The sequence below is a fragment of the Bombina bombina genome, chromosome 5 (genome assembly GCF_027579735.1).
Source record: "Bombina bombina isolate aBomBom1 chromosome 5, aBomBom1.pri, whole genome shotgun sequence".
Lineage (NCBI taxonomy): Eukaryota > Metazoa > Chordata > Amphibia > Anura > Bombinatoridae > Bombina > Bombina bombina.
Window position 1 is genome coordinate 481,476,911 of NC_069503.1, and position 13,895 is coordinate 481,490,805.

At 42.4% G+C, this 13,895-nt stretch overlaps 1 protein-coding gene across 1 annotated transcript in view; it reads right to left on the bottom strand.

Annotated features, from left to right (window-relative positions):
• LOC128660493 (uncharacterized) overlaps positions 1–13,895 on the bottom strand; it is a 300,304-nt gene that overhangs the window by 253,086 nt on the left and 33,323 nt on the right. The window contains exon 3 of the mRNA XM_053714380.1: positions 7,100–7,183. Within this exon, the coding sequence (XP_053570355.1) occupies positions 7,100–7,183 (84 nt within the window). The remainder of the gene's footprint in view (positions 1–7,099; positions 7,184–13,895) is intronic.

A 13,895-nucleotide genomic window follows, 5' to 3' on the forward strand; every position in this document is an offset into this window, starting at 1 on the left:
CGCCTTGGGATCCCTGGATCTGGACCCGTAGCAAGGAACTTTGAAGTTCTGACGAGAGGCCATCAGATCCATGTCTGGAATGCCCCACAGTTGAGTGACTTGGGCAAAGATTTCCGGATGGAGTTCCCACTCCCCCGGATGCAATGTCTGACGACTCAGAAAATCCGCTTCCCAATTTTCCACTCCTGGGATGTGGATAGCAGACAGGTGGCAGGAGTGAGACTCCGCCCATAGAATGATTTTGGTCACTTCTTCCATCGCCAGGGAACTCCTTGTTCCCCCCTGATGGTTGATGTACGCAACAGTTGTCATGTTGTCTGATTGAAACCGTATGAACTTGGCCCTCGCTAGCTGAGGCCAAGCCTTGAGAGCATTGAATATCGCTCTCAGTTCCAGAATATTTATCGGTAGAAGAGATTCTTCCCGAGACCAAAGACCCTGAGCTTTCAGGGATCCCCAGACCGCGCCCCAGCCCATCAGACTGGCGTCGGTCGTGACAATGACCCACTCTGGTCTGCGGAAGGTCATCCCTTGTGACAGGTTGTCCAGGGACAGCCACCAACGGAGTGAGTCTCTGGTCCTCTGATTTACTTGTATCCTCGGAGACAAGTTTGTATAGTCCCCATTCCACTGACTGAGCATGCACAGTTGTAATGGTCTTAGATGAATGCGCGCAAAAGGAACTATGTCCATCGCCGCTACCATCAAACCTATCACTTCCATGCACTGCGCTATGGAAGGAAGAGGAACGGAATGAAGTATCCGACAAGAGTCTAGAAGTTTTGTTTTTCTGGCCTCTGTCAGAAAAATCCTCATTTCTAAGGAGTCTATTATTGTTCCCAAGAAGGGAACCCTTGTTGACGGAGATAGAGAACTCTTTTCCACGTTCACTTTCCATCCATGAGATCTGAGAAAGGCCAGGACGATGTCCGTGTGAGCCTTTGCTTGAGGAAGGGACGACGCTTGAATCAGAATGTCGTCCAAGTAAGGTACTACAGCAATGCCCCTTGGTCTTAGCACAGCTAGAAGGGACCCTAGTACCTTTGTGAAAATCCTTGGAGCAGTGGCTAATCCGAAAGGAAGCGCCACGAACTGGTAATGCTTGTCCAGGAATGCGAACCTTAGGAACCGATGATGTTCCTTGTGGATAGGAATATGTAGATACGCATCCTTTAAATCCACCGTGGTCATGAATTGACCTTCCTGGATGGAAGGAAGAATTGTTCGAATGGTTTCCATTTTGAACGATGGAACCTTGAGAAACTTGTTTAAGATCTTGAGATCTAAGATTGGTCTGAACGTTCCCTCTTTTTTGGGAACTATGAACAGATTGGAGTAGAACCCCATCCCTTGTTCTCCTAATGGAACAGGATGAATCACTCCCATTTTTAACAGGTCTTCTACACAATGTAAGAATGCCTGTCTCTTTATATGGTCTGAAGACAATTGAGACCTGTGGAACCTCCCCCTTGGGGGAAGCCCCTTGAATTCCAGAAGATAACCTTGGGAGACTATTTCTAGCGCCCAAGGATCCAGAACATCTCTTGCCCAAGCCTGAGCGAAGAGAGAGAGTCTGCCCCCCACCAGATCCGGTCCCGGATCGGGGGCCAACATTTCATGCTGTCTTGGTAGCAGTGGCAGGTTTCTTGGCCTGCTTTCCCTTGTTCCAGCCTTGCATTGGTCTCCAAGCTGGCTTGGCTTGAGAAGTATTACCCTCTTGCTTAGAGGACGTAGCACTTTGGGCTGGTCCGTTTCTACGAAAGGGACGAAAATTAGGTTTATTTTTGGCCTTGAAAGGCCGATCCTGAGGAAGGGCGTGGCCCTTACCCCCAGTGATATCAGAGATAATCTCTTTCAAGTCAGGGCCAAACAGCGTTTTCCCCTTGAAAGGAATGTTAAGTAGCTTGTTCTTGGAAGACGCATCAGCTGACCAAGATTTCAACCAAAGCGCTCTGCGCGCCACAATAGCAAACCCAGAATTCTTAGCCGCTAACCTAGCCAATTGCAAAGTGGCGTCTAGGGTGAAAGAATTAGCCAATTTGAGAGCATTGATTCTGTCCATAATCTCCTCATAAGGAGGAGAATCACTATCGACCGCCTTTACCAGCTCATCGAACCAGAAACACGCGGCTGTAGCGACAGGGACAATGCATGAAATTGGTTGTAGAAGGTAACCCTGCTGAACAAACATCTTTTTAAGTAAACCTTCTAATTTTTTATCCATAGGATCTTTGAAAGCACAACTATCTTCTATGGGTATAGTGGTGCGTTTGTTTAAAGTGGAAACCGCTCCCTCGACCTTGGGGACTGTCTGCCATAAGTCCTTTCTGGGGTCGACCATAGGAAACAATTTTTTAAATATGGGGGGAGGGACGAAAGGAATACCGGGCCTTTCCCATTCTTTATTTACAATGTCCGCCACCCGCTTGGGTATAGGAAAAGCTTCTGGGAGCCCCGGGACCTCTAGGAACTTGTCCATTTTACATAGTTTCTCTGGGATGACCAACTTGTCACAATCATCCAGAGTGGATAATACCTCCTTAAGCAGAATGCGGAGATGTTCCAACTTAAATTTAAACGTAATCACATCAGGTTCAGCTTGTTGAGAAATGTTCCCTGAATCAGTAATTTCTCCCTCAGACAAAACCTCCCTGGCCCCATCAGACTGGTTTAGGGGCCCTTCAGAACCATTATTATCAGCGTCGTCATGCTCTTCAGTATCTAAAACAGAGCAGTCGCGCTTACGCTGATAAGTGTGCATTTTGGCTAAAATGTTTTTGACAGAATTATCCATTACAGCCGTTAATTGTTGCATAGTAAGGAGTATTGGCGCGCTAGATGTACTAGGGGCCTCCTGAGTGGGCAAGACTCGTGTAGACGAAGGAGGGAATGATGCAGTACCATGCTTACTCCCCTCACTTGAGGAATCATCTTGGGCATCATTGTCATTGTCACATAAATCACATTTATTTAAATGAGAAGGAACTCTGGCTTCCCCACATTCAGAACACAGTCTATCTGGTAGTTCAGACATGTTAAACAGGCATAAACTTGATAACAAAGTACAAAAAACGTTTTAAAATAAAACCGTTACTGTCACTTTAAATTTTAAACTGAACACACTTTATTACTGCAATTGCGAAAAAATATGAAGGAATTGTTCAAAATTCACCAAAATTTCACCACAGTGTCTTAAAGCCTTAAAAGTATAGCACACCAAATTTGGAAGCTTTAACCCTTAAAATAACGGAACCGGAGCCGTTTTGAACTTTAACCCCTTTACAGTCCCTGGTATCTGCTTTGCTGAGACCCAACCAAGCCCAAAGGGGAATACGATACCAAATGACGCCTTCAGAAAGTCTTTTCTATGTATCAGAGCTCCTCACACATGCGACTGCATGTCATGCCTCTCAAAAACAAGTGCGCAACACCGGCGCGAAAATGAGGCTCTGCCTATGATTTGGGAAAGCCCCTAAGAATAAGGTGTCTAAAACAGTGCCTGCCGATATAATCTTATCAAAATACCCAGATTAAATGATTCCTCAAGGCTAAATATGTGTTAATAATGAATCGATTTAGCCCAGAAAAAGTCTACAGTCTTAATAAGCCCTTGTGAAGCCCTTATTTACTATCTTAATAAACATGGCTTACCGGATCCCATAGGGAAAATGACAGCTTCCAGCATTACATCGTCTTGTTAGAATGTGTCATACCTCAAGCAGCAAGAGACTGCTCACTGTTCCCCCAACTGAAGTTAATTGCTCTCAACAGTCCTGTGTGGAACAGCCATGGATTTTAGTAACGGTTGCTAAAATCATTTTCCTCATACAAACAGAAATCTTCATCTCTTTTCTGTTTCAGAGTAAATAGTACATACCAGCACTATTTTAAAATAACAAACTCTTGATTGAATAATAAAAACTACAGTTAAACACTAAAAAACTCTAAGCCATCTCCGTGGAGATGTTGCCTGTACAACGGCAAAGAGAATGACTGGGGTAGGCGGAGCCTAGGAGGGATCATGTGACCAGCTTTGCTGGGCTCTTTGCCATTTCCTGTTGGGGAAGAGAATATCCCACAAGTAAGGATGACGCCGTGGACCGGACACACCTATGTTGGAGAAATTATCCATGACTGCCGCTAAGTCTTGTAATGTAAAAGGGTTAGACGCACTAGAGGTACTAGGGGTTGCTTGCGCGGGCGTAACTGGTTGTGACACTTGGGGAGAGGCAGACGGGCTACCCTTGTTACCTTCAGTCTGAGAATCATCTTGGGCCACATTCTTAAGTGCAACAATATGATCTTTAAAGTGTATAGACATATCAGTACAAGTGGGACACATTCTGAGAGGGGGTTCCACCATGGCTTCTAAACACATTGAACAAGGATTTTCCTTGGTGTCAGACATGCTTAACAGACTAGTAGTATACACAAACAGGCTTGGAAATCACTTTAATCAAATAAAAAACACAATTTGAAAAAACGTTACTGTGCCTTTAAGAGATAAAAAAAAAAAGGCACACAATTTTGCAAAACAGTGAAAAATGCAGAAATCCTTTTGAAATTTTCACAGTATGTACCTAGAGCCTTAGTAAGATTGCACCACTAGTAGCAAAACGATTAACCCCTTAATGCCCAAACCGGAGCAGCCTAAAGCCAACACCCGGTTAAAATTACTACAGCACCTTGCCACAGCACTGCGGTGGCCCTACCTGCCCTTAGGGACCAGATTTGGGGGAATATAGCTTCCTTTAGGCCCTCAAACAGCAGCAGGACCCTCCATGTGAAGCAGCATGAACTTCTATGCAATTCTAACTGAGCATCTGAGGCGCGAAATTAGGCCTCTCCCACTACTCTGGAGCTGTGAGGCCTAAGAAATAACTCCAAAGTGAATAAAAAAATAGCCATGTGGGTAATAACCCCAGAAAGAACCCAAAAGGACTTTCAAAGTGTCTTTTTTCCTTGATTCTAACACCACATTCACTTTACCCTCCCGAGAGACCCTAGTGCTTAGAGCCGGCAAAGAGAATGACTGGGGGGTGGAGCTAGAGGGGGAGCTATATGGACAGCTCTGCTGTGTGCTCTTTTTGCCACTTCCTGTAGGGAAGGAGAATATCCCACAAGTAAAGGATGAATCCGTGGACTGGATACACCTTACAAGAGAAATTAAATTTTCATGATTCAGATAGAGCGTGCCATTTTAACCAACTTACCAATTTACTTCCATTAACAAAATGTGCAGTCTTTTTATATTTAAACTTTGAGTCCCCAGCTCCTACTGAGCATGTGCAAGAATAAGTGTGTATGAGTTTGTGAATGGCTGATGGCTGTCACATAGTACGTGTATGCATTTGTGAATGGCTGTCAAATGGTACAGGGGGAGTGGAAAAAGACAACTTAAAATTGTCAGAAAAAAAAAAAAAATCTACAACTCATTTGAAATTCGGTGCAAATGCTATTGCATTGTCTTATCTTGCATTTGTTGATTATGCAAATCTACTGTGTTGACTTGTCCTTTAAAAGGACCAGTAAACACAGTAGATTTGCATAATCAACAAATGCAAGATAACAAGACAATGCAATAGCATTTACTCTGAATTTTAAATGAGTTGTAGATTTTTTTTTTTTTGTCAGTTATGTATATTTCCACTCCCCCTGTACCATGTGATAGCAATCAGCCAATCACTAATGCATATACGTATAGTCTGAATTCTTGCACATGCTCAGTAGGAGCTGGTGACTCAAAGTGTAAATATAAAAGAATGTGCACATTATTTTTTAATGGAAGTAAATTGTAAAGTTGTTTAAAATTACATGCTGTATCTGAATCATGAAAATTTAATACGACCCGAGTGTCCCTTTAAAGGGATACTAAACCCAATTTTTTTCTTTCATGATTCAGATAGAGCATGAGATTTTAAGCACCTTTCTAATTTACTCCTATTATCAATTTCTTTGTTCTCATGCTATCTTGATTAGAAAAAGCAGTACTGTAAGCTTTAATGCCAGACCATTTTTTGTTCAGCACATGGGTAGCACTTGCTGATTTGTGGCTAAATGTAGCAAACCAATCAGCAGCTCTACCAAGGTGCTAAACTAAAAAATGGGCCGGCTCCTAACCTTTTATTACTGCTTTTTCAAATCAAGATAACATGAGAACAAAGAAAAATTGATAATAGGATTAAATTAAACATTTACTTAAAATTGCACGCTCTATCTGAATCATGAAAGAAAAAAAAATGTGGGATTAGTATCCCTTTAAGGAAGCTGAAATTGAGGGGTTTAAACACTTGCCACCATCCATCTTCCTTAAGTCCTGTGCAGCTACTGTGGCTTGGCGACGTAGCCCTGAAAGCAGCCCCAACCCAGTGGATGACACCGTTAAAAGTATAGCATGGATGACACACCGTAAAAAAAAAAAAAAAAAGTTTTAAACAACCTGTATTAAATTTCACTTTAAATTTAGAATTTTCATTTTATTATGCAAACAAAAACAAAGAAACAAAACAATTATACATGTTGCCGTTTCATACAGATATGAAGTTTTGAACATTGTCCCTTTTAAATACACATAAAATAAGCAAATGGACCACATTAAAGTGAAAGTAAATCCTAGAGTTTTACAAACGCTAGGATTGACTTTTGAAACCAAAGGTAATAAAGAATAAGATACTTCATGTAGAAAGCTCCTTTGTTTTAACCGATCGCAGTTTTCAGCTGCTAAAGCAGCCCACGGCTAAAAAAAATAAATTTACTAAGAGGTGACGTTTTCACCTCTTAGCCAATGCCGTGCGGTAAATCTGGCTTGGTGCCCATGGGAGCTGGATTTACCGCACGGCTATTGGCTAAGAGGTGAAACCGTCACCTCTTAGCAAAAAAATTTTTTAGCCGTGTGCTGCTGTAGCAGCTGAAAACGGCGATCGGTTAAAACAAATAAAGGAGCTTTCTACATGAAGTATCTTATACTTCATGAATGAAAGTCTCCTTTATTTGTTTCAAAAGTCAATGCCAGCGTTTGTAAAACTCTAGGATTTACTTTTACTTTAAGAAGCAATCAATGCCAGGTGCAGAACATTTAGCTAGATTTAAACAGGCATACCTTTCCTTTCCTTTTGGGATAGTGTCCACTGGTTTTGATATGTAATTGCAATTTCATATTCGTTCTGAATGGAATGTTGCATTGCTGCAGAAAGAGGAAAATATATTATAAAAGAAGCATGCTTAATATAATATAATAAAGTTTGCCAAGGTTTTGAAAAGTATCTCGTACAAATATAGAAGATTCTTCAAACATTGCACAGGTGCTCAAGAGAATAAAACTACAAAATGTGTAATTACTCCAAACCCCCCATCCGCCCAAGTATATTAAAAAACACAATTAATGCTTACCTGATAAAATTTATTTCTCTTGTGGTATATCCAGTCCACGGATCATCCATTACTTGTGGGATATTCTCATTCCCAACAGGAAGTTGCAAGAGGACACCCACAGCAGAGCTGTTATATAGCTCCTCCCCTAACTGCCATATCCAGTCATTCGACCGAAAACAAGCCGAGAAAGGAGAAACCATAGGGTGCAGTGGTGACTGTAGTTTAAATTTAAAAATTACCTGCCTTAAAATGACAGGGCGGGCCGTGGACTGGATACACCACAAGAGAAATAAATTTATCAGGTAAGCATAAATTATGTTTTCTCTTGTAAGGTGTATCCAGTCCACGGATCATCCATTACTTGTGGGATACCAATACCAAAGCTAAAGTACACGGATGAAGGGAGGGACAAGGCAGGTACTTAAACGGAAGGTACCACTGCCTGTAAAACCTCTCTCCCAAAAATAGCCTCCGAAGAAGCAAAAGTATCAAATTTGTAGAATTTTGAAAAAGTATGAAGCAAAGACCAAGTCGCCGCCTTGCAAATCTGTTCAACATAAGCCTCATTTTTAAAGGCCCAAGTGGAAGCCACAGCTCTAGTAGAATGAGCTGTAATCCTTTCAGGAGGCTGCTGTCCAGCAGTCTCATAGGCTAAGTGGATTATGCTTCTTAGCCAAAAAAAAAAAAAATGAGGTTGCCGAAGTAGACAATAAACAAAGCAGATGTTTGACTAAAATCTTTAGTAGCTTGTAAGTAAAACCTTAAAGCTCAAACCACGTCCAGATTGTGTAATAGACGTTCCTTCTTTGAAGAAGGATTAGGACACAAGGATGGAACAACAATCTCATGATTGATATTCTTGTTAGATACCACCTTAGGTAAAAACCCAGGTTTGGTACGCAGAACTACCTTATCCGTATGGAAAATCAGATAAGGAGAGTCACAATGTAAGGCAGATAACTCGGAGACTCTACGAGCCGAGGAAATAGCTACCAAAAAAAGAACTGTCCAAGATAAAAGTTTGATATCTATGGAATGAAGGGGTTCAAACGGAACTCCTTGAAGAACCAAATTTAAGCTCCATGGCGGAGCAACAGGTTTAAACACAGGCATGATTCTAACTAAAGCCTGACAAAATGCCTGAACGTCTGGAACATCTGCAAGACGCTTGTGCAAAAGGATAGAGCAGAAATCTGTCCTTTTAAAGAACTAGCCGACAATCCTTTTTCCAAACCTTCTTGGAGAAAGGATAGAATCCTGGGAATCCTGACCTTACTCCATGAGTAACCCTTGGATTCACACCAATAAAGATATATACGCCATATCTTATGGTAAATTTTCCTGGTGACAGGCTTTCGTGTCTGTATTAAGGTATCAATGACCGACTCTGAGAAGCCACGCTTTGCTAAAATCAAGCGTTCAATCTCCAGGCAGTCAGTCTCAGAGAAATTAGATTTGGATGGTTGAAAGGACCCTGAATTAGAAGGTCCTGTCTCAGAGGCAGAGTCCATGGTGGAAAGGATGACATGTCCACCAGGTCTGCATACCAGGTCCTGCGTGGCCACACAGGCGCTATCAAAATCACCGATGCTCTCTCCTGCTTGATCTTGGCAATCAGTCGAGGGAGCAGAGGAAACGGTGGAAAAACATAAGCCAGGTTGAAAAACCAGGGCGCTGCTAGAGCATCTATCAGCGTCGCCTTGGGATCCCTGGACCCGTAACAAGGAAGCTTGGCGTTCTGGCGAGACGTCATGAGATCCAGTTCTGGTTTGCCCCAACGATGAATAAATTGTGCAAACACCTCTGGATGGAGTTCCCACTCCCCCGGATGAAAAGTCGGACGACTTAGAAAATCCGCCTCCCAGTTCTCTACACCTGGGATATGGATAGCTGATAGGTGGCAAGAGTGAATCTCTGCCCAGCGAATTATTTTTGAAACTTCTAACATCGCTAGGGAACTTCTTGTTCCCCCTTGATGGTTGATGTAAGCCACAGTCGTGATGTCCGACTGAAATCTGATGTACCTCAGAGTTGCTAACTGAGGCCAAGCCTGAAGAGCATTGAATATCGCTCTGTTCCAGAATATTTATTGGAAGGAGTGTCTCCTCCTGAGTCCACGATCCCTGGGCCTTCAGGGAGTTCCAGACTGCACCCCAACCTAAAAGGCTGGCATCTGTTACAATTGTCCAATCTGGCCTGCGAAAGGGCATACTTTTGGACAGATGGACCCGAGATAGCCACCAGAGAAGAGAATCCCTGGTCTCTTGATCCAGATTTAGTAGAGGGGACAAATCTGTGTAATCCCCGTTCCACTGACTGAGCATGCATAGTTGCAGCGGTCTGAGATGTAAGCGTGCAAACGGCACTATGTCCATTGCCGCTACCATTAAGCCGATTACTTCCATGCACTGAGCCACTGAAGGGCGCGGAATGGAATGAAGGACACGGCAGGAATTTAGAAGCTTTGATAACCTAGACTCCGTCAGGTAAATTTTCATTTCTACAGAATCTATCAGAGTCCCTAGGAAGGAAACTCTTGTGAGTGGGGATAGAGAACTCTTTTCCTCGTTCACTTTCAACCCGTGCAACCTCAGAAATGCCAGTACTACGTCCGTATGAGACTTGGCAATTTGGAAGTTTGACGCCTGTATCAGGATGTCGTCTAAATAAGGGGCCACTGCTATGCCCCGCGGCCTTAGGACCGCCAGAAGCGGAAGAGCTACAAACTGGTAATGCCCGTCTAGAAAGGCAAACCTGAGAAACCGATGATGATCTTTGTGTATCGGAATGTGAAGATAAGCATCCTTTAAATCCACTGTAGTCATATATTGACCCTCCTGGATCATAGGTAGGATGGTACGCATAGTCTCCATCTTGAATGATGGAACTCTGAGGAATTTGTTTAAGATCTTTAGATCCAAAATTGAGCTGAAGGTTCCCTCTTTTTTGGGAACCACAAACAAACAGATTTGAGTAAAAACCCTGTCCCTCCTTTGGAACTGGATGGATCACTCCCATAACTAGGAGGTCTCGTACACAGTGTAAGAATGTGAAAGGTGAAATCTCCCTTTTGGGGGGGGGGGGGAGCTTTGAAGTCCAGAAGATATCTCTGGGATATAATTTCCAACGCCCAGGGATCCTGGACATCTCTTGCCCACACCTGGGAAAAGAGTGAGAGTCTGCCCCCTACTAGATCCATTACTGGATAGGGGGCCGTTCCTTCATGCTGTCTTAGAGGCAGCAGCAGGCTTTTTGGCCTGCTTACCTTTGCTCCAGGACTGGTTAGGTCTCCAGACCATCTTGGACTGAGCAAAAGTTCCCTCTTGTTTTGCATTAGAGGAAGTTGATGCCGCACCTGCCTTGAAGTTTCGAAAGGCACAAAAATTAGACTGTTTGGCCCTTGATTTGGACCTGTCCTGAGGAAGGGCATGACCTTTTCCTCCAGTGATATCAGCAATAATCTCCTTCAAACCAGGCCCAAATAGGGTCTGCCCCTTGAAGGGAATGTTAAGCAGCTTAGATTTTGAAGTCACGTCAGCTGACCATGATTTAAGCCATAGCGCCCTGCGCGCCTGTATAGCAAAACCAGAATTCTTAGCCGTTAGTTTAGTCAAATGAACAATGGCATCAGAAACAAAAGAATTGGCTAGCTTAAGTGCTCTAAGCTTGCCAAGTATGTCATCCAATGGAGTCGCTACCTGTAAAGCCTATTCCAGAGACTCAAACCAGAACGCCGCAGCAGCGACAGGAGCAATGCATGCATGGGGCTGTAGGATAAAACCTTGTTGAATAAACATTTTCTTAAGGTAACCTTTAATTTTTTATCCATTGGATCTAAAAAAGCACAACTGTCCTCGACAGGGATAGTAGTACGCTTTGCTAGAGTAGAAACTGCTCCCTCCAACTTAGGGACTGTCTGCCATAAGTCCCGTGTGGTGGCGTCTATTGGAAACATTTTTCTAAAAATAGGAGGGGGAGAGAACGGCACACCTGGTCTATCCCATTCCTTATTAATAATTTCTGTAAACCTTTTAGGTATTGGAAAAACATCAGTACACACCGGCACTGCATAGTATTTATCCAGTCTACACAATTTCTCTGGCACTGCAATTGTATCACAGTCATTAAGAGCAGCTAAAACCTCCCTGAGCAACACTCGGAGGTGTTCAAGCTTAAATTTAAATGTAGAAATATCAGAATCAGGGTGCATCATCTTCCCTGAGTCAGAAACATCACCCACAGACTGAAGCTCTCCTTCCTCAGCTTCTGCATATTGTGAGGCAGTATCAGACATGGTTCTTAAAGCGTCAGTATGCTCTGTATTTCGTCTAACCCCAGAGCTATCTCGCTTACCTCTAAATTCAGGTAGTCTGGCTAATACCGCTGACAGTGTATTATCCATGACTGCCGCCATGTCTTGTAAAGTAAACGCTATGGGCGCCCTAGATGTACTTTGCGATATTTGAGCGTGAGTCCCTTGAGCGGGAGTCAAAGGATCTGACACGTGGTGAGAGTTAGTCGGCATAACTACCCCCTCGTCAGATTCCTCTGGTGATAAATTTTTTAACCCCTTAATGACCACAATGTGCCCTGTATGTCACTGGTCATTAAGGGTTTTTTCAGGACATAATAGCACAAGTCTAGAGCAGTCTCAACGCTGGTGGCAAGACTGCGCTTTAAAACAATAAAGTCCCAAAAAAAGGCCAGTGACATACAGGGTACGTCGCTGGTCCTTAAGGGGTTAAAGACAGAATATGATCTTTATTGCTTAAAGTGAAATCAGTACATTTGGTACACATTCTAAGAGGGGGTTCTACCATGGCTTTTAAACATAATGAACAAGGAGTTTCCTCTATGTCAGACATGTTTGTACAGACTAGCAATGAGAATAGCAAGCTTGGAAAAGACTTTAAATCAAGTTAACAAGCAAATATAAAAAACGGTACTGTGCCTTTAAGAGAAACAAATTGTCAAAATTTGAAAAGCAGTGAAAAAAGGCAGTTTTTACAGTGTATGTAATAAGTTAACAGAGCATTGCACCCACTTGCAAATGGATGATTAACCCCTTAATTTAAAAAACGGATAAAAAAAAAAATCAATACTTTTTTATAACAGTCACAACTTTTTTATAACAGTCACAACAAACTGCCACAGCCTGCTGTGGCCCTACCTTCCCCAATAAACGACTTTGGGAAGCCTTTGAGCCCTTTAGAGATGTCCTATAGCATACAGGGGACTCCTGAGGGAATCTGGATGTCAGTTTTTAATTTTAACTGCGCAAAAAGCGCTAAAATAGGCCCCTCCCACTCATACTACAACAGTGGAAAGCCTCAGGAAACTGTTTCTAGGCAAAATTTAAGCCAGCCATGTGGAAAAAAACTAGGCCCCAATAAAGTTTTATCACCAAAGCATATATAAAAACAATTAAACATGCCAGCAAATGTTTTATATTGCAATATTATAAGGGTATTATCCCTGAGTAAGCATGATACCAGTCGCTATTAAATCACTGTATTCAGGCTTAACTTACATTAATCCGGTATCAGCAGCATTTTCTAGCTTTTCCATTTCTAGAAAAAAATGTAACTGCACATACCTCATAGCAGAGTAACCTGCACACCATTCTCCCGCTGAAGTTACCTCTCTCCTCAGTGAGAACAGCAATGGATCTTAGTTACAACCTGCTAAGAACAAAGAAAACTCAGGCAGATTCTTCTTCCATTTACTGCCTGGGATAAAATAGTACAACTCCGGTACCATTTAAAAATAAACTTGAAGAACAAAACTAGCTATTTTTCACCACTCTCTCTTACTACCTCCATGCTTGAGAGTTGCAAGAGAATGACTGGATATGGCAGTTACGGGAGGAGCTATATAACAGCTCTACTGTGGGTGTCCTCTTGCAACTTCCTGTTGGGAATGAGAACATCCCACAAGTAATGGATGATCCGTGGACTGGATAAACCTTACAAGAGAAAGAAGAGAAAAAAAAAAAAAAAACTTAGATTGGGCTAACATTCTCATTTATATAATATCCTACAAAAAAAAAAAAAACTTAATTTATGCTTACCCGATAAATTCATTTCTTTCATGGTTGTGAGAGAGTCCATTGTCCACTCCTGGGAATTACCTTTCCTAACCACTAGAAGGCAAAGATTACCAAACTCCAAGAACCCTATAAACCCTCTCCCACCTCTATGGTAACTAGTCTGACGTATAGCCAATCAAAAAAGGAGGTAGAAAATAAAAAATGGAACAGAAAAAGGACCAGGGCAAAAAAAAAAAAAAAAAAAAAAAAAGCTACAAAATATACAAATAACCACCAGAAAGAAAAACAAAAAAAAAACACAGGATGGGGCTTCATGAACTCTAAACACCATGAAAGAAATTAATTTATGGGAGCAAGCATTAGGTTTTTTCATATAGGTGGAGAAAGTCCCCAACCCATTACTCCTGGGAAACTAATTCCCAATCAGTGAAGTCCACGAGTAATGCGGGTGGGACCAGCATGATACAACTAATAA